Genomic DNA, 21,424 nt, shown 5'->3' on the forward strand with positions numbered 1-21,424 from the left:
GAAACAATGGATAGTAAACTCAGTAAATCTCAGATCCATAATCAGCCCCCTCTTCATGAAGCTTGCTGGCATTTCTAGAAAGAAGGCAGAATGGGCAGGGTCAACTGCTTATTCTATTAATTTCTTTGAATTCTACTAAATAAACTCTTAGACACATATCATGGCTAGTCACTGTGCAGCACATGGGAGATAGAAGGATTTAATAAATATGGTGCTTACTTCATAAAGTTCACAGTCTAGTAAGAGCTCAGCAGAGACAAGCAGGGGGCTTTTGAGGATGTTTTGAGGAAGGCCCAGGGAGCTGATAGGTCTCTGGCAAGGGGTGGAGCTGAATTCCAGCAAGCTGACTTCCTCTCCCATGGCAACAGCACATCTTCTCTGAGTTCCACCGGTGTTGACTCCATCGCCAGCTCACCCTCTATGCTCAACCCCAGCTCACCTCACAAAGTTCAAAGGCGGAGGCAGAGCGCATGCTACTGCTCTGCGATCTAACACACTCTGGCTGCCCGCTGTCCCTCTTTTGCAAATGAAACCGTCATCTTGGGAAATATGACCTGGGGGTTGGCCGTACTCATTTGCTTAAAATCCTCCAGTAGCTTACTTAGAAGGAATTCCAAATCCCTGTCTAGGACCTTCGATACCCTGTATGAGTTGTTTCTTTTCTTTCCCTCTGAGCTCATCTCTTACTACTTTTGCTCTTTCTTTGTAAAGTCCACAAACATTGGGAGTCTTTCTTATGCTCAAACACAAGATGGTCCTTCCATTGTGTCGCTGTTCCTCCCTCCAGGGGTACAGGTTCCTAGAATTTGGCATGAGTCATTGCTTCCTGTCATTAAGGACTCAGATAATATGTCACCTCCTTAGAGCTCTTCTCTGACAGTCTCTTTCAATATAGCCTAGCAGACAGTCTCAACACAATTTCGTTTTCTTCAGATGATGTATAACCATTTGACTTTTCCTTTTAAAAAAGTGCTTATTATCTGTCTCCCTCTGTTAGAATGAAAGTTCTATGAAACAGAAGCCTTGACCTCTATGCTTAGAACTATGCCTGTTGCATGGCAGGCATTAGGTGTTGACTGGCTGGTTCAATGATGAACCTCTTCATTCTAGCACCATCAAGGCAACACCATCTATTGACAGAATTCTGTTTGCTTCTAAGCATGTGCCCATGGAGTCAGCTCTGGCTTAGTATTCTTGAGCCAATGATGTTTCTCTTCTCACTAGTGAAGGGATATCCTTTACCCTTGACCTCATTCCTGTCTCATGCCCAAGTGTCAGGACAAGCCCTACGTTCAGAACTGTTTCCAAGGCTCCAGGCCAGCTCTTCTGCCTGGTTATCTGACTTTGAGATCGTACCTTTTCTTAGGTCATTTCTACCATCCTCACTGAAAGTGGCTCTCGGACGAGCCAAAAGCAGTTAGGTAATGCTCTTTGGTGAACGACAGTGAGGTAATGCCATAGATCCAGAACGCTGTTGTGTAGCTTTCCCATTCCCTGCTATGAGGTATTCAGCTGGCTTGGTTTCATTTCTATTTTCCTTGCCTGATTCAGCTCTTCTGAAGCAGACATAAAAATTGCCTTTTTTTTTTTTTTGTTAGACTATCACTTAGCTTGTGCTTGCCTTTTATCCCTTACCACTTTCTTCTTAAGTGCTAGAAAATTTTGCTTCAAATATGAAGTCAATACAACACGGCCTGGATGCATAAAAGCTATAATTAAATGGCTAATTTATTATTCATTGAGTGCTGACAGTGCTCCTGAGTTAGTACAAAGTACGGGAAAAAAGACAAGTTCCTGTTTTAGGCCATAGAGAAAAAATGTTCTTCCATGTTACTTTTGGAAAGCTCTTCAGGGAGAAGTTCAGCATTAAAACAAGTTTTAAAACATTAAGGATGGGCTCTGACCGATGTTGCTCAGTGGTTAGAGCGTTGCCCTGTACACTGAAGGTTTGTGCGTTTGATTCCCAGTCAAGGGCGCGTACCTGGGTCTCAGGTTCTATCCCTGGGGCACATGCGGGAGGCAACCAACCAAGTGTTTCTCTCACATTAATGTTTCTCTCTCTCTCTCTCTCTCCCCCTCTCTTTCCGTTCCTCCCTCTCCCCTCCCTCTCCCCTTCTACTATCTCTGGAGATCAATGGAAAAACAAACAAACATTAAGGTTGGATGATGGATCTTTGATATGATTCTGATTATCATTGGCCCACCAAGTAGACAGCTTACACAATTGAATGCCTACTAGGTGGGAAACATTATGAGCAAACCTCTGTGCTAGGTAATAAAGGGATACAGAGAGAGAAAAGATGTAAGCCTGAGGAGTAGTTGCAAACTTGGGCCTGCAAGCTAGATTCAACTTACAGATATTTTTTCCTTTGGTCCACAGAGTGGTTTGTTTGTTTGTTTGTTTTTAATGAGCTAATATTTTAAAACTGAGAGGTTTACATAAAGAAATATGGGTTTATTGCTTGTTTTAATGTATTAGAAGGCCTGGAAACATGAGACCCATATTCCCACTCAGGAGAAATTGGCTGGAACTGAAAAACCACTGCCCTCTTCAGTCTTATTCATGCACCAGTTTCTCACACTCTACTCCTCTTTAATCTTGCAAGCTCCCATTGTCAATACAGGGCAGAAGATATAAATGTCATAGGAGAAACCTACTTTGGGAAGGGAAGGGGAGAGGTCAATAGAAATGTAGACATAACAGAGGAAGAGGCATTTGAGCCAAATCTTGAAGGATGATCAGAATTTCAAAAGCTTAAGATGGAAGGAAGCATTCTCAGTGAGGGACAGGTATAAGACAGGGCCCAGCAGCTGGAAAATATAGGCAGTGCAGGCAGAGAACAGAAAATATGGAAAATCCAGTATGAGTTAAAAATGAAAATAAAAATCACAGGTAATCCTGCCACTCATGACATTACTTATTTGGATTATTTGAATCACATAGTATTAAATTTATATAAATGTAGATAAACAAGTACTGTAGGCTCATTAGAGATTTTGATAAACATATATTTTAAATGTATATATATTATAAATGCATATTTTATATATATTATTAAAATATATAAACTACATTTTTATAAAAATATATAGTTAATGACTTAGTCGCCTGCTATTTTAAACTAACAGTGACCATTTCCTTATGCTATTAACTCTTCTTTTATGACATAGTTTTTAAATGGTTGTGTGATATTCTGTATTTGAATATATTATAATTACACATATAGCTAGCTGATCAGTGGTGGAGTTAAGACTCAAAACCATGTTTGATCAACTTCAAAGCCATCAACTGGATTTCTATCATGTTGATTTTCACTGTAATGCTTAACCCTAGAAATTTCAAGGACTCTGCACATTACGGTTAATTCATGAGCCAATCTAAGGCATTTGTGACTTAAGGTGCCCCCAGGCTTAGACAGGTCACTTTCAGTAGAATGGAGTTAACAGGAGAGGTTGGGATATAGAATTAGAAGATAAACTGATGTTTTCCAGCTAAGAATGAAATATTATTTAGCCGTCCAGGAAGATGGCATGATAAAGGATCAGTAAGAAGTCATGGGCATCCCATAAGGGATGAGAACATGGGAAAAGGGCCAGCACAGGTTGGATTTGAAGCTCCACTTGAATACTGGACAGAACCTGTCTACGGGGAACTGCAGGTGAAAACATAGGAATCTGTCTACAGGGAACTGGAGGTGAAAACATAGGAATCTGTCTATAGAGAGCTGCAGGTGAAAACCATATTTCTGATTCAAAAAATCTGGGATGGGCCCGAAAATTTACTCGCAAGTTCCCAGGTAAAGCTGCTGCTTCTTGTCTGGGGATTGCACTTGAGAAGTATTGCCTTAGAGCCACAGGCAGGCTAGCCTGCAGCTCTAAGAGGAGTGCTTCCAACTTTGGGAAGTGAGATTTGTGTAAAGAAAGTCAGGCAGTTCCTTGCAATAACTGAATTCCCTCTGAGATCCTGAATTCCATTTCACAATATTCATAGGTTGATGATCTGCCCCAAATAACTAAACTTACAGACAGAGTGGGTTTTCCCAGGCTCTTAGTCCAATGAGCACCATGTCTTCCTTCTGGGTAGATGACTAACACTAGCTCATCACAAACAAAGGTCCAACTATAAAACAAGATAATTTCCAATCTCTTGACTATTAAGGACCTGAGCCCAAAGTCAAATGGGCTCTTTGGTTACTCACCCCTAAAAATCTTATTAGTGAACTTATTACAACTATTCCACTTGAAACATTCCTTATCTCAGATTTCAAGGAAACCTTTTCATTCCTCAAGCTTCATTTACCTTTAAGCTTTTTAGATTTTAGAGGCAATTAAACACATTGCAAATTGATTTACACTGATGTTATTAAAGTATTGCTTTAAAATTTAAACTATAATATAATCTTATATGTTTAGAAAAAGTCTACCTCTAAAGGAATGAACATTGCATTTTATTACTCTGTGTGTGCATGTATGTGTGTGTGTGTGTGCGTGTGTGTGTGTGTGTGTTGTGGGTTGCCTTTTCACTTTTGTTTTATCTTTAAAGTGGGAGTGTCTGAGTCTACATTATTAAATTATATTTCTAAGGTGTTTACAGAAAAGCAATTCTTTAATAACTGAGTTTAATTTTCAACCAATTACATATTTTAGATTAGAAAAGGATTTTAGAAATTATTTAGTATAGAAGTCGACAAACTTTCTCAATAAGGGGCTGGATAGTGTGTTTGCTTCTGCAAGTATATTATTGTGATATAATGAGAAATACCTATTTTGGTCTTCATTCCAAGCTCCTGGCAGAGAATGCCTTAATACCTTTCTAATGTCCTAGACAATAACGGTGCTAGGTACATCTTTTGTTCTAATATTTGGTCTTTGACCCTGGTTCCTGACACAGAGCTTTTAAATTCCTTGGAACTTCTTGGGTGATAGGAACATCTTTTGTTCTAATGAAGCAACTCTTAGTGGATTTGGATAGCTTCAGGATGGAGGCTGGTCACCAGAAAGCCCAAGCCATGATTAGAAGCTTAAAACTTTCAGCCTCTTCCCCCATCCTCCAGATATGGCTCATGGACCATAGTGTGCCAACCCCTAATCTAATTTGTTTCATAAATTTACCTATGAGGAAACAGAGGCCTGAAGAGATTAGTGACTGGCCACCCAGCTAGGAAAAGGTAGGGCAGCGTCTTACACTCAGGTCTGCATCTCTAAAGTATCAGTGTCACAGAACGCTTGGCATGGCAAGGCTGCCCTGTACCCTTTGTCTGCATCGGGTCAGTTTATGCATCAAAGCTTTTATTCCTCCAGTTGCCCTGCTGCAGACAGGGGCAGAGGTTCTCTGTGTGTCCTTTGAGCTTTTCTAGTCACCTGGTAACAAAAAGATCTCATCTCAAATGACCTTTAAGAGGTTTGTGTGCTCGTGAGAATAAGGGCATGCAGTTCTAAAAGGTTGGATTTTTTCATCGTCTGTAGTTCAATAGGCTAAATCATGACACTATTCTAGAGCATTCAAGAGTGAAGGTTTGAATTTGGAACTGACACAGAGCAGAGCTGTTCTAAGGCCACAGATGTTGCCTGACACCCGGCTGAGCATTTGTCAAATGTGTTCTGTGATCTAACAGGGCTCCAGGCAAGGAGAATATATGATCCAGAGCAAAGTGCTCCCAGGGAAAGAGACTCAGAATTAATGTTTTTTGTGATTAGAAGCAATTTATTTTTCTCCATGAAGGCCATATTTTTTTCCATTGTTGATTTTAAGACAAAAACTGTCAACAAAATCCTGTTTTTTTTGGTTTTTTTTTTTGCACATTGACAAACGAGTGAAACACTTTTTATATATTTTAGCAGTATCTTGAGTGAATTTACTTTGAAATCATCCAGGTCACCTTTGTCCTGCTTAATACAGTAGGGCTACATATTCATTCATTCTGTATCATTTTATTTTGTTATTTAACTACTTTGTTGTACTAGTCTTGCTGTATATTCCTGGAACCTGTTAATGAGGCACATTGCCCGTGTCTTTCAGTTGACTAGGAAAGTACCACTGCCTTTTGGGAAAGCGATGAAGTTGACCTGGATTCAAGAATTCTTGAACAAAGCATTTGAATTTTGTGATAATTTTGTTGGAGCTCCAAATCAAAGACTTGTCCTACCGTCTTACAAATATATGTCTGGGTTCTTGGGTCTGGGCAGAACAGAGACCCTTTCAGGTTGTGTGTGTGTGTGTGTGTGTGTGTCTGTGTTGGGGAGGGAGTTATTATGAGGATACATAAGGTCTGAAGTCACACCGGCAGATGTCAGGATCTGGGGCAGTGAGTGATAGGGACCTTCCAGTCTCTTGGTCTCTCTTTCCTGGTCTCTTGGTCCTTTTACTTCCTATCTTTTTCCTGGTCTCTTTTTCTCTTGTTACCAATTACTCAGTCTCCTGCCTGACTATTTTCTATTTTAAATTAAATAGAAGCAAACTTTATTTCCTCTGCTAATGAGCATTAACCCCTTTGATGGGAGCTTTTTTTCTAGAATGCCTATTATGTCACCAAGAAGCCTTTGGATGGGCCACCCTAGGACAGATACCTACTTCAGTTCTTATCAGTGGCTCCTCCACACAAAGAACCACTTGGTCCTGCTGCCCTAAGCAGTATTTATCTAGGAGACAAGCACTGGACACTGAGTTAAATAACTTCTTTACCTTTTGCTATATTTCTCTATATTTATATTATTGTAAAAGAAATTCACATATTTGTGTTGAAAAATGTTTTACAATATACAAAACTTGAAGAAATTAAAGGCCATAACCCATCACCGACATGAAATAACTATTAATTTTGGTGAGTACTTTCAAGTCTTTTCTTTATGCATACTTTCATAATGAGTTGACAAAGATAATGAATGTTTAATTTTGTATATTTTTTGTTTAACATTAAAATATAGTTTTCTCTCCTTAGTTGGTTTGGCTTAGAGGTTAGAGGATTTGCCTGCAGACTTAAGGGTCTCTGGTTTAATTCTGGTCTGGGCATGTACCTCGGTTACAAGCTTGATCCTCAGCCCTGGTCAGGGCGCATGTGGGAGGCAACCAGTCAGTGCGTCTCTCATATCAATGTTTCTATCTCTCTCTCTCTTTCACACTCTCTGAAAAGCAATGGAAATATATATATATTTTGCTCTTGTGTATGTCAATACTCTTCCAACAGTGATGTAATTAGCTGCAATATGTGTCATAGTATAAATGTACCATATTAACTTAACCAATATTAGACATTTAGATGGCTTCACCTCTGCTTGTTTATATTTTTCAACATTTAAAATTACTTTGTTAAAAAACATTCCAAGAAATAGACTTAACAGAATCAATGAGAATGAGGTTTTTAAAGCTTTTATTAGGTATCATCAAATTGTTTTTCTAAAAGACTACTCCGATATTTACTTTCACCAGCAGTGTAGGGGAGCCTGTCTCACGACACTTTCACAGCATTGAATGACAGCACTTTAAAATTAGTCTTACAATGTTAAAAAGGGTGCTTTATTATTTTATTTATTGCTAATTATTTGTTATATTGGTTGTTACACCGTTGCTGCTGCAAGAACGTAATTGAGAGCTTAGCCACCCTATACAGAAACAGAGAACACATGCCTTTCAGTATTCACCCCTTGAGATACTAATCCAATGAACGTCTGTGTCTCTTCTAGCCTTCCTACACCGAATTTGACATCAGTGGCAACGTCCTCGCCCTGATCTTCAACCAAGGCATGATCTGGTAGGCCAGCTGTTGAATAGTCTACCACTTTTTGAAAAGCCTTCAAGATCATTACCGCATAAAGCACTGTAGCCTGGTGTCATGGGAGACCACAACCTATGTCTAAGTCAACATCTGCCTTTGCAGAATGGATGGCTATGAACAGTTTACTTTTTTCTTTTTCAAATCTTCAGTCTTGGTCTTCAAAGGCATCTGCCTCTTTGGCAGAGCATTCCATCAAATGATGCACATCTATGTTCTGGTTGGTAGATTATTGGAAGGTGTTTTATATTTTCTATCTAGGATCTAACAGTGAAACATTAATGATCACATTACTATATGTTGAGTATGAAATAAATTAATGTAAGTTCTTTCTGAGAAACTGATTTTATCTTGTCATCGCTATTGAATATATTTAAAACACAACTTATAGCTACTGTTAAAAATAGTTTCTTACCAAATCCAATAGTTTATAGAGAAGAAACACCTGTTTCAGGAAGGTCAAGTTAAAAATATGATCGTTACTTTGGAACTTGTTTCACAGGGCCATTTGCACATCAGAATTATTCCTTTTGATGTACAAAGGACTGTCATATCTTTTATTAAGTGAAAGCTTTCTCCCTGTAATCCTTGACAGGTTAAGATGAATTGATACAGTCGAAACCGTTTTTGAGTTTGAAAATTGAATCACAGCATGCAATTCATCTGGGGACCATGTGTCTTGGAAATCTGTCACTCTTAACTAAGAGCACGCCAACCCACAAGCAGTTACAATTGAGCTTCTTTACTCTGCTGATACATGCCTAGTATAATATTGTGCCACTGACCACACCATTTTTATGTACAAGTACTAGTGACTAGTCTCAGTTTCTGCACAAGCATCATATGTCATTCAAATCTTTCAACCATTGCTGGCCTGAATTATTAAACCTTTGTGAGACTGGACCTGTCTGCAAATGTTAAAATTATTTTGCTTTAGTGCTTTAAAGACCATAGTCAAGGACCCCGTCTTGCTGCCATGTGGCCTGTCAAATTCTTGGGCCTCATTAGATCAATCACTTCGAAGAACAGATTATGTTCTCCGTTGTTGGGTGTATTTTAAAATGTACTTCTTGGCTAAATTTGCAAGTTATGGGTCATGTGTCCAGAGAGTCATGAAGGGGTGAAATGCATCCTTGATTCTCCAAGCAGGAAGGAAAGTCAAGGTGGCCCAACATACAGCTACTAACAGAGCCAAGGGAGCTGCTTCTGTGGGTTCCGGATACTTCATTCCCTGGAGAGGATTCCCCCGTCCTGGCAGAAAAACGGAGAACATTGCTACTGGAGGAATGAGAAATCACTGTGCTATGTTAGTTTTAAAACTCCCTGGCGCTTGCAGAGTGCCGTCAACCCCTCGGTCCTGAAGGGCATCATTTGTGCAGACGTAGGCTGTATGTCTCTTTCTTGTTCTTAAAGAATTTAGACAACAGACTTGCCTAGAAATTCCCTTTCATTATCAGAAAAGCTGTTGCAATGATATCCTGATTGGTTTCACTTGCAATTTTACAGCTGTTTCTCTATATCACTATTGTTCATATTTACATTCTTTAATATCTAAAAATCTCCAGTTCTCTCATGGGCAGATGCATCATCTAAATCCCTCAGTATCACGGCACTATTACTTTCTATGTATTCATCCTTCAGCTGTGGATCAAGTCTCGCTTCTGATGAGTCTGTACAGGACTCTAGAAAGGGACTGTGCTTTCTGAGTGGACAACAGTGAGCACACACCAGAGTTCCAGAGCAAAAGGACTATTATTCACCTTCAGGTCAACCCTTGGCACAAACTCTCTTTTCCTAACTCCCAGGAAGTTGGTGAGGGAGGTGTGTGGGCTGTGTAACCTGACTTCAGCAGGCTCTCCCGCACAAGGGCTCTCACACATGGTCATCTATTTCATGATGTATGAGGATCTGATGACTGAGTTTGACCATTTGCTACAGAAACAATTAAAAGAATATGGGGATTTTGTATCCAGTTCCATCAGTCTGTGACTGGAGACATTCGATGACTGCTTTAGGTGCTTCTAAATAGTAGAGGTAACTTACACCGATGTTATTAAAGTCAAACATTTATAGGTTAAAATCTGTTTTGTTATGAATTGGCTGAAATGATCAGTAAATCTTTATATTACACACTTACTTTTGAAATAGGCAGCAGAGGCTTTTGTAATCATGCTTTTAAGTGACGAAAGCACAAATTATCTCTATCACAGCAGGATGTAGAGTCAATGGAGAGAGAAGAGGAGTTTAGACATTGCTGCATCACTGTCTCGTTGTACACCATCCCCCCCAGGCTTGTCACCTTTTGCTACCTCATTTTCTCAGTTGATCACACGTGAATAATTTGCTTGACATGTACCATGTCACTGGAGTAATAAGAAGAGCTAAATAAAAGAAGCTCTCACTTGCTTTGATCTTCTTGAAAGAAAGCATTTTATCGGGCTAAGGTATTACAGTGATCTTTGCCTGACAGATGATGGGATCACGTCTGGGTAAGGCACTTAGTGAGCCAAGCTGATTACTGAGTCCTGAACAAAGATAAGATGAGCATTAAGGTTCAGATATCGCTGTGCCAGGACCAGTTTTTCTAGGTTATGGCTCTTGTTTCATTTGTTCAAAATGCCTATGTGATACTCATTTGGAAAAATTAAAATTTAATTATCTAAAGATGCATGTACATATAATAAGTGTGTACATATATATGCATACAGACAAATGATGCATGCATCTAACTCAACTCCCCTCCCTCAAATAATATACCAAATTTACATTGGATTGATTAAAATGCTAATCCTAACTAGAAATGTTGAGTGAGGTCTTTATTATAGTTGGGACAGCTTTAAAAATAGGATTTTGCTTAAATTTCTAAAATAATAAGTTCTAAAAACTTTTTTTGGTTTTACGAAGTTAATGGATTTTCGAATCAAAGAATATAAAATTTATTTTGTTGCAATAACCAATGAAGCTATCAAATAAGAATGACCTCACCAAAGTGGTTCTTGTTTAAAAACGGCATTTAAACATACTCTTTAAAAATCTGATGTACAGTGGGTTTCCAGGGCAAGATAAAGTAAACATGTAAGTGATAAACTATGTGTTAAGTTTTCATCCCTAAAATACATAAAGCTTGCTATGGAGTATCAACAAAACACAGCATATTATACACAAATAAATATATCCTTCCCATCAGCCCTAGAACAAATAGAAAATAGTATCAGAAAATGAAATATTTAATTCTCTTTCATTAAACAAAAATTTATTAGCCATGGCAAAAGTAATTAATCCAAATGTGCAGTTTATGTGAATAAAATGAGTGGTTTTAAGAGTCAGTTATTAAAGTTATTTTTTGGAGGTTATATTAATCAGTGATATGAGTATTAAGGGAAATTAAGTTTAATTTAGAAGTAGAAGACAGAAGGAAAATAAATGTAATACATAGATAGTTTACTGTGCTCCAATTTAAAGTTACTAATGATAGCAGATATAATTAAGGATCTAGATAATTTCTACGAAGGGATTATATATACAATACCTGTAATAATGGGGGAGGTGGTAAAATGTGGATAGAAGATGGAAACAGAGGAGCCCAGTTCATTTATGAAAAGGGCTTGCGTGTTTGAGAATCGCAATACGTTTCCCGCCTTTGGCAAACAGGCGCGATGGGAAACAAACGTGTCCTGGAGCGAAGACCGGAATTGAGCGGAGCCCTGTTTTCCTTTCCAGGATGGGCTCCTTCTTCGCTCCCAGCCTCCCAGGCATCAACATCCTCCGGCTCCACACCTCCATGTACTTCCAGTGCTGGGCTGTGATGTGCTGCAACGTCCCCGAGGCCAGAGTCTTCAAGGCTTCCAGATCGAACAACTTCTACCTGGGCATGCTGCTGCTAATTCTCTTCCTGTCCACCATGCCCGTCCTCTACATGATCGTCTCCCTGCCGCCCTCCTTCGACTGTGGCCCCTTCAGGTTCTTGCCTTTGAAATTCCACTGGGGTGTAGTTTTCTTTCGGGCTTGGACATAGGAATGGTCAATGGTTGTATGAGTTATTTTTGTTTTTTTGCAAACAATGGCATTTTGGTATGGAGGAATGAGATCCTTTGGGTATTCAGGCTCATTCTGTGTCATGGAGATTTTTTTTAAGCAAGTTCCATCTATTTTCTCATTTGAGAATCATAAAAGGGAAAATAATTTAACTGCTCCAGGCTCTGCCTGGGTAAAATGTGGACAGTTAATCCGAATGATTTCCATATAAGGAGATAGCCAAGAGCTGGTCTGGATGGGAATGTTTTCCTGATGCTGGGCCTTCACTTCCAGACATTTGAAGCTATTGCTATGTCTCATGTGGACCATCAAGTTGAAAAAATAAAATATAGAGTAAATAAATATAGTAGACTACCCCACATGGCACCTTGGACATGGGATCCTTATTAGATAATAATATAAAGAGGGTCTCACAATTTATAATCCAAATGCTACATGCCAGTAAAATGTAAACGTTGTTTCTCACATATATTCTCCCTAGGTAACAGGGATAAATCGCTTAAGCAGTAATAAAGAGTCAAGATGGCTCTTTGATCCAAATTGGAAGTGTACCTTCTACAGTTCTCTGTGACATAGTTCTCTCTCTGACACTTATCAAGACAGCAAAGTCCCCAAGATCTGGAAGACTGAGATTTCATTCCATCAGGGGATGACTCTACCACAAGTCTCCCCGCAAAGCTCTGCATGTTGAGTCACTGGGCAGCATACACTGGAGTTTTTTCTCCTTTTCAGTGAAGAAAATATAAATGTGAAAAGCCATGTAAACGACAACCACGGTGTCACAGTGGCCTCACATAATTTCCCTTTTATGCTGTCAGACCCAAGTTACTAAAATTAAGTCAAAAGGTTTGTTGCCCATTGACTTAAGTGTAAAAGAGGCGTTTCACTCTAATAATAGTCTGAGTTACTATTGCTTTACTGGGAAAGACAGAAAGAAAATGTTAAGTCATCGGATAGAGCAAAAATAGCTGGAGTTCTGTCAATTCAGGAAGCCGATGTTGACAAGTCCTATTCATTCCCCGCCTCCCCCCCCCCCCCCAGTGGGCTGAAATAAATAATGCAGAGAGTGACATCTGGAGACTAAATATGAAATTGCAGTCTTAAAGGAGAGATTGGTCTTGATAAATCCTGGATGAATTTCAGAGCACAAAGTTCAAGAGATAAGCCATGCAAAGACTTCAGTTAACTGCAGATTACCCACACAACTAAATATCCAGGATAAATTTTAGGTGTGCTTTTAACTTTTTAATTGGAAATTGATCCTTCTCAGAAAAATATATCAAAGGAACTTAGCTGTCTACAAGGAAAACTCCACAATGTCAACACCTAGCTGGGTGGTGATTTAGAGGTGCATTCACATTAAAGATATTGAGCTGGACATGTACAATGACTGCACAATTTCAGATTTTTGAGCTCTGGCTTCTTTGCCTCTATATCACAAGTTATGATGATTGTAATGAAAAAAAATTGTCTGTGTCTAAGGGATAATATATGACTTTTACCAAGTATTTTCTAATTGGCAGACTTAGGCAAAATTACTAAATATATATCACTATTTTGAGATCAAGAAAATTTAAATATTTTCAATGAAGCATTGGGGAAAGGGTTGTCTCTATCCTATTTAGATAGTCTATTTTTCCTGTCAGTTTTCTCATTTGGGGGCAAAAGAATGTATACATTTTTATTTGTGGGGATTTAAAAATTTAAAAGAGTTGTTCATCCCTAGAAATTAGGTGAAAATGAAGGAGCCTCATGACTTGTCATCCTGGGGACCCTGAGTTTGAGTAGATTTCCCCAGTCTGCCAAGCAAAGGGTGTCTGACCCTTCTTAATACCTGGGTGGGCAGCCAGCTGACAGACATGCATTTGAAGTAAGCCGATGGAGACATCACAGTGATGGCCAGTTGCCCCTAGAGGCAAGTATGTTTTCAGATACAGTGGCCACAATACCTAAGAAGATCCATTCTGCAAAGCAATTTGGTGAGATAGTTTAGCTTGTTCTGGTTTCATAAGAACTGGCTAGAGAGGGTGAATTTCCCAGAAAAATTATTTCAATAGACTATTAAATGGATTTACCTTAAATAGTTCAATAATTTAAAAACTATTTCTTTGGTATTCATATGAAGAAGATTCTTCTAATTGCTCCACCATATTTCCTGACACTTCTTTCCCACCCTCCTCTCTAATAATCTGAACATTTTCTAGTTCTCTAGATTCTCATATCCTTCTCTGCTAACATTACGGTAATTATATTTTTATGTATTTTTCATCTTACTGCAATGGTGATATGTGTTTGTACTAGAAAACCTGGAAACTGTAGAAACATCGTCACATGAAAACAAGCACTACCCATAACCCACAAAGTCCTGAAATAACAATCAACATTTTGGCACTTTGTATCCTGGTTTTCTTTTTTATGCTGATTTTTAAAAATAATTGAGATCCTACAATATGTTTAGGTTTATATTATATTGTGACACTGCTATTACATTCCGGTGGAGCTATGTCCATAGGAAAACTATAGGGTAAATGTAGTAGCATTTCACTTGACTGTGACCACAGCAGACTGGAAAGGATTTCTGGGAATACTGCGAAGTGGCATATGTTGACCTGTTAGAAAAAGGGATTGCCAAGGATTTATAGACGCTTTTATAGTTTGTGCAAAATTAAGAGAGCTCGATTCTTGGTAAGAGACCTGATCTAGGAAAGTTATCTGACAATCCCCAGAGCTGCCAATCACTTTGCATTTGGGACACACTAGGATGCAAAGCAGACCTTTGTAGTTAGGGATTATTTTGTCAAGTTCCAGTCTCCCCGTTCTAACCACATTCATTAGCTCAGCTGGACAGGCCGGAGAAGGGAGGGTAGGCTGTCTCGTCTTCTCTCCTCCTTGCTTACCTTACCCTTACCGTATTCCATGTGGCTCAGATACAGACGGATGATGAAGAAGGAACTTTAGTGGAATAAGTTGATATAACCTTAAATTTTCTATAAACTCTATTCTCCTTTACGTATCATAGGTGTTTCTCATTAGTGTGGAGATCTATAATTCATGTAGCAAAAATTGTACTTCAGTAGTCCAGGGACGCCTGAGAAGATACTTGGAGTCATTCTCAGTCTATTGAAAGATATTATTAGTTCAGGAGAAATAAAATGAAACCAAAATATTATATACTGTATTATCCCAACCTTTATTCTGATGATACATAAAACTTGGTGATAAATACCTAGTCTCTATTCTGAAAATTACATCTTTCCATAGTAAAATCAATATGCATAACCAAAATAATCACTTAGCAAGATGGACATTACATTATAATTTTATATACTAAGTTAAGGCAGACATCTGCTCTCATTATTTTAGTTTATAGGGTTTGGGTCTTTTGCCCATTTAGGGCTTTTGCCTTTAAGCTTATTTTTCCTTCTCTTCTGATTTTATGTGTTTGGCAGTGGAACTGAGCTGGTATTTTTTAAGACCTGTCCAGAAGAAATATTGAGAAAAAAAGGACTCCTCATTCAGTGTGGTTACCTATTAATAGCTCTCATGAAAGGGGTTGGGTGGAAAAATGAGATAGAAGCTATTGCATGGAAAGATGTATTGGATTATATGTGGATTTGATTCCATTAAGCTATTCCTTACGCTCATTTCCAAGGCTAATTTAAAAACTGAGTGCACTGTTTATGTTCTATAAGGAGAGCTGGCTGAGGGGAGGCTGATAAGCTAGTTATAGAACATATTTCAATCGAAATCTTAGAAATACAGCTTTTAAAATGTGTCTCCCAATTCTGTGGTGAATTTCCTATATGCTTTAATTATGTGTTTATGTTGGGATAAAATTTATCATATTTTATTCGTAAATTGACAATATAAGGTCAGAGTATCAGGAGTTACAGTGAAACATCAGATTCCTATCCTGAAAGAGTATTTAGGCAGCGTTTGTGAAAGATTTCTAGTTTCTGTTGTTGTTTTACTGTAACCATGGTTTCCATATGCTTTAAATAAAATCTCTCCTTTTTTCCCCCCCCAGTGGCAAAAATAGGATGTTCGAAGTCATTGGAGAAACACTGGAGCATGATTTCCCAAGCTGGATGGCGAAGATCTTGAGACAGCTTTCTAACCCCGGCCTGGTCATTGCCGTGATTTTGGTTATGGTGTATGTACTTTCTCTCCTCACAGAAAGAGCCTGTGTCGTGCTCTTCCCGGCTCCTTTTCAGTCTCAGCTTTCTCAGCTCCTTCACTCTCTCCAAGGGTTGTGCTATAACCAAACCAAATTCAGTGCTGATTTACATGGTGGTGAGAGGCTTAAATTTATGAGCCATATTCTGATCCTCTTGGACATATTTCACAGCAGTCTGCATCTGTCTTTGCCTGCCTAGGATTATAAGATTTGTTCCCAAGTAACCAAAATAATTATCTGTAAACAGCTAAAGCAAGGGAAACATAACTGTTAAATGCTAGATCTAATCAGCACATCGAGCTTCCCCCCAGCTCCTGGCCCCCACCTCTTGTTCCATAAAGCAGATGGCTGTGAACACACAGAAATGATGAACCTCTAAGTTAATGTTCTCCTTGGGAATATATTTCAGGGATCAGGGCTAAGGGGTCTTAAAAAATTACCCTGTCCTGGTACCTAGGAGGCCATCAGTAACTGTGTGTCCATAATAACAGAATCAGAGGACCAGAAGGGTCTTGGAAGGGTCACCCAGCCTGTCCTTCGAAAGTCAGAGGTGATGCTTAAAGGTGAACTTGGGAGGGGGCTTTTGTTCCCACATTCCTTTCACTGGCTCCTGACTCCTGGCCGCCACAGATAAACTTACATTCTAAGTAAAAACACATGCTTGCTATGGAAGAGCTAAGGACGGTGCCCTAGACCTCCCTTCCATTCCCCAACACCCTCCCAAATAGGAGGCCGGGAACTGCCGCTGCTCTCAGTCAGGAGGGCACGCGTGGAGCCATCCTCAGGGAAACTTTAGAAACAAAGCTGACACAAGGCTTGGATTTGTTTGACTAAAAGGAAAACTAGGAAATCTTAGTGAGAGAATTCCCAGTGGTTTGAGGTAAATGAGCTGGTCTGGGCCAAGTTGTTACCATCGTCTTTGCAGTGGTCACGGTCATGAGCCACATCAGCGAAGGCAGGTGATATATTCTTCAATTGTATAAATTAAGAGGCTGACCCAGAGGGGTGAAGTGACTTTCCCCAGGTGAGACCATAGCAGAATAGTAACAGTAGGACTTCGACAGTACATCCGACAGCCGCCCCTTTACACTATGACTCCTTCTTTGAGGGAGAGCTAATAGCCTGTGCGGATAATTAAACAGTAAAACAGATTCCTGTCCTCTTTTTTAGAGACTGCTTTTCAGTTAGATGAAATTTGGCTCAACTTGCTTCATTTCAATTTGGTAACTGAAATTTTTCTGCAAAACCCCATTCCAGTGTTTAAGAAAGTAAGACACTGTAGCTTAGGAATTTTTTAAATTCTTATCAGACGGATTACTATTATATATTAGAACCTCGATCATGGGGTGGCGTTTAGGATCTGATAGCGAATCTCTGGTGCAGATGTGTTAGAGAACGACAAGCCAGAGGCGGCATGTTTCACCAGATGGCCTTGAGCAACTTTTCCTTCTCCATATTTTTATGATATAGCAGCTTCTGAGAGCTGGTTAAGTTTCCTGTGGCTTTCAAAAGTCAAAGCCCGTTAGCGGTATAAATGAGACCTTGTTTCAAAAAACACATACACACAATTTAATGTCAGATTTTATGACTATATTCTTAACTAGTTGAGATGCAGATTTATTTTTAAGCAAAGGAGCAACAATGTTCCAATATCACTAATTAAATATTTAATAAGCTGTCTTGGGAGTGTGGAAGAGGAACTAACTCTGCCTTTGTTCCATATATTAACTCATTTAATTTTCACAAGAACCTTAAGAAGAAGTTGGCCTCACTGATCATATTATTGATAGTGCTTGAAGATTTCCCCCAAATTTAATGGCTAATAAATGAATTCAAACCCATGTCTTATTTCCCATGTCTTAGTCCCCTCACTCATCTGCAGCACCAAACACTGAGCTTCAGAGGAGTGGGCATGTTCAGAAGCTCTAGAAGCCACTTCTCAGGGATGGTCTACACCCCGGGTGGGCACACCTTTTCTTAAAGGGCCAGAGAGTAGGTGTTTTAGGCTTTGTGGACCAAGAGGTAAAATTGAGGGTATTATGCAAATTCTTAAATAACCATTAAAAAAATGTGAAAATCATTCTTAGCTCATGGGCCCTACTACAGAGGCTGGGAGTCAAATTTTCCCTGGACGCCATCATTTGCCCACCCCAGATAGTGACCAGGTCTAGAGGAAAGCAAGCAGGATAGGAGGCCAAATAGAGGTGCTGCAAGGTTCATTTTAGTTCTGAAGTTCTAATTTAAAAGCCAAATTTCAGTTTATTGCTGATTTTATCTTTCAAACCCTGAGGTCTCATGTTGCACTTTATGGGGCCCAAACAATTAACTTGGCTTTTTATTATCTTTAATTAGAGAATGTTACATGTTACAAGCATTTTGAATTTCCCCAAGGGGTCATATTAAATCAGCTTAGGTGGTTTTTGGTAACTGAGTAGAGTTTAGGTTAGTTCTCTGCAGGCAGTTTTATTCCTTTGGAGACTAAAAAACGATTTATAAGGAATATACATTTAAGATGCATCACAAGACAAAAAAAAAGTGGAAAATAGAGAATTCCAGAGCTGCAAATGACTTGTGAGGTCTGAGTTTCCCCTCCAATTCTGGGCACTTTTCTAAGAAAATCTATAACACACAAACACATTTATTAAACACTGACTTTATGCCAGATATTGTACCAGATGCTTTCATGTATGTAATTTCATTCAAACTCCTGCCACTCACAGAAGAGATAAACAAACCCAGCTAAACCATATCGATAATTGTGTAGCCAGCACCAGATGGCTCATAAAGGGTATAATCTGGCATGTTGGTGAGTAAAGAAAATGTGTTCAGTATCTAGTTATTTACAACGAAGAGCAATGCCAGTTACCTTTTTTTTTTTTTTTTTACTGCATATTTTCTTTTTTTATTTATTTGTGTTGCTTTAAGTAATGATGAGCATACTGATTTTTGCAGCAATGTTTGGCTGGAATTTACTCTTTCTAGAAATGTAAATATTACTTAAAAGCCAAGAATATTCCTTTTTTTTTTTTTTGAAGGAGAGAGAAATACAAACAATACTTCCTATGGAAAAAGCAGTCATGTTAAATAACTATGACTAGGAGGGATTATATTTTTAGTTGTAAAAGCCGAAGGAAGGAATTTAATGCAGAAAGTCAGTTCCTTTTTATTCGACACATTTCCTAAGCTTCAGTAAATAGTCCATTCTCTTGGAGGCCATTAACATCAATTTAAAATATTACTTTCAATTATAATTTAAACTGATAACATATTTCCAAGAAGAGGCTAAAATTAGGCAATAAGTCACAGTGAACAGACCCCCTGGCTGTGGAGGAAAAGACTTGAGGTCCAACTTGCCAGGTCCACTCCTAGTCACTGCAACTGAGTGGCTTCTTTCCTCTCTGTACCTCACTTGGTCTCTTATCCACCAAATAAGAGGTTTAGAGTAGAAAATACCTTAACGTCTACTCCAGTGCCAACAGTCTATGATTTAATGTAAACTTAAGAGGAATATTGAGGAACTGAAAAATACTATATATTTTATTATTTTTTTAAATTTAGTTTGACCATCTATTACCTTAATGCTACTGCAAAGGGCCAGAAGGCAGCAAACCTGGATCTACAAAAGAAGATGAAACAGGTAGGTTACAATATAGTTCACAGAATGATTGCCTTTATTCAAGTAGTGGAAAACACCAGGAAACCTCATGTTTTTCTTCCCTCTTTTTTTCATCGTATAGCAAGCTTTGGAGAACAAACTGAGAAACAAGAAAATGGCAGCCGCGCGTGCAGGTTGGAGATATGTTTATGTTTGCAAACTTTTTTCCTACAAACAGTATGATCCTTTTTTTTCTTTAAACGGGGGCATTTGCAGCAGAGTGGCATTATTACCCTAACTAAGCAAATCATTCCACATTCCTACTGTCCACCTGTGTAGCCTTTCTCAGGCATCATAGCCAGGGGGGTTGGCTGTTTTTGCAGTGGGACAAAGAAAAATTCAGGAATGTAAACTCGAGGATGTTTTTTATTAATTTTTTTAAAAGAGAGGAAGGGATTGAGAGAGAGAAATATCGATGCAAGAGAGAAACATAGTGCAGGCACTGTGGAAAACAGTGTGGAGTTTCCTCAAAAAATTAAAAATGGAACTGCCATTTAACCCCATGACCCCACTTCTAGAAATATAGCCTAAGAATCCTGAAACCCCAACCAGAAAGACCATATGCACCCCCATGTTCGTAGCAGCATTGTTTACAATAGTTAAGATCTGGAAATAGCTCAAGTGCCCATCAGTAGATGAGTGGTACACTTACAGAATGGAATACTATGCCGCTGTAAAAAAGAAGGATCTCTAACCCTTTGAGACAGCATGGATGAATGTGGAGAGTATTTGCTGAATAAAATAAGCCAGTCAGAGAAGGAAATATCACATGATCTCACTTATATGTGGAATCTAACCAACAAAATCAACTGATAAATAAAATAGAACCAGAGGCATGGAAACATGGAACAGACTGATGAATCTCAGAGGGAAAGGGGCAGGTGGGGAAAGAGATTAGCCAAAGAACTTATATGCAAATATTCATTATCCCTGGACACAGACAATAAGGTGGTGAATGCCTGGGGCAGGGGGTGAACCAGGTGGACCAAGGGAGCGGGGGGGGGGGGGGGGGGGGGGGGGAGGTGGAAAACACGACATCAGTAATACAGCACATTTGGAAGATATGGATTTCAGAGTACTTCATTCAAAACCATTAAGCACATTGAAAGCAAAATTTTTATCTGCTTCCTCCTTTTCTCTCTTTTATTACTAATTAATTTATTTATTTTTGAACAGCTGCAGCTGCTGGTGGCCAGTAACTTTCATAGACAAGTTGGGGGCCCAGAGGTACTCCTTGCCTTCCTGTTTAAAAGCACTGACTTACGTGAAGGCCCAGAGAACAGCACTGTGGAGTTGCTGTTCCCCTGTCGGAGTATCAAGGTCAGACAGGTCAATGAGGCTTCACCAGTCCTGACACAACGAGAAGGACCTCCACCTTATTCCAAACGAAGGGTTTGTTCCTGCACTGCCATTTTCTCCCCTGACCCATTTCCTTGACATTTTTCTCTAACAAATTGAGTTTAAAAGAAGGTTCAATTCAGAGATACAGGTTAATTTAGAAGCTTTTTGCTCACTATGGACTTTCACTTTATACGTTTCTTCTGCCTTAGTTTTCTTGGCCTGGGAGCAGGACTACTTCACCCTCTTTTTCCAAGTTTAGCGCTATCTTCATAAAGTACTCATTTTAAGCACTCATTAACTCACTTTTTGAAACAAACATTCTCTCTTCTCTTTTTTTCTACCTGTCTCCATCTATGACTCACTGAAATATTCACCCAAGGTCTTTTTATTTGTTCCTGGATTTAATATGAAATAGAATGGGTGTTTTAGAAGAATAATATCCTAAGT

The 21,424-nt window shown here is 39.0% G+C and overlaps 1 protein-coding gene across 1 annotated transcript in view; it reads left to right on the forward strand.

The window, feature by feature from the left end:
- The window catches only part of TMC1 (transmembrane channel like 1), a 140,058-nt gene extending 119,188 nt beyond the window's left edge, over positions 1-20,870 (forward strand). Inside the window, exons 15-20 of the mRNA XM_087822542.1 lie at positions 7,681-7,748; positions 11,490-11,729; positions 15,832-15,957; positions 19,540-19,618; positions 19,719-19,770; positions 20,813-20,870. Of these exons, the coding sequence (XP_087678668.1) occupies positions 7,681-7,748; positions 11,490-11,729; positions 15,832-15,957; positions 19,540-19,618; positions 19,719-19,770; positions 20,813-20,835 (588 nt within the window). The 3' untranslated portion in view covers positions 20,836-20,870. The remainder of the gene's footprint in view (positions 1-7,680; positions 7,749-11,489; positions 11,730-15,831; positions 15,958-19,539; positions 19,619-19,718; positions 19,771-20,812) is intronic.
- The last annotated feature ends 554 nt before the right edge of the window (positions 20,871-21,424 follow it).

Source organism: Miniopterus natalensis, chromosome 12, assembly GCF_054644295.1.
Source record: "Miniopterus natalensis isolate mMinNat1 chromosome 12, mMinNat1.hap1, whole genome shotgun sequence".
Classification (NCBI taxonomy): Eukaryota; Metazoa; Chordata; class Mammalia; order Chiroptera; family Miniopteridae; genus Miniopterus; species Miniopterus natalensis.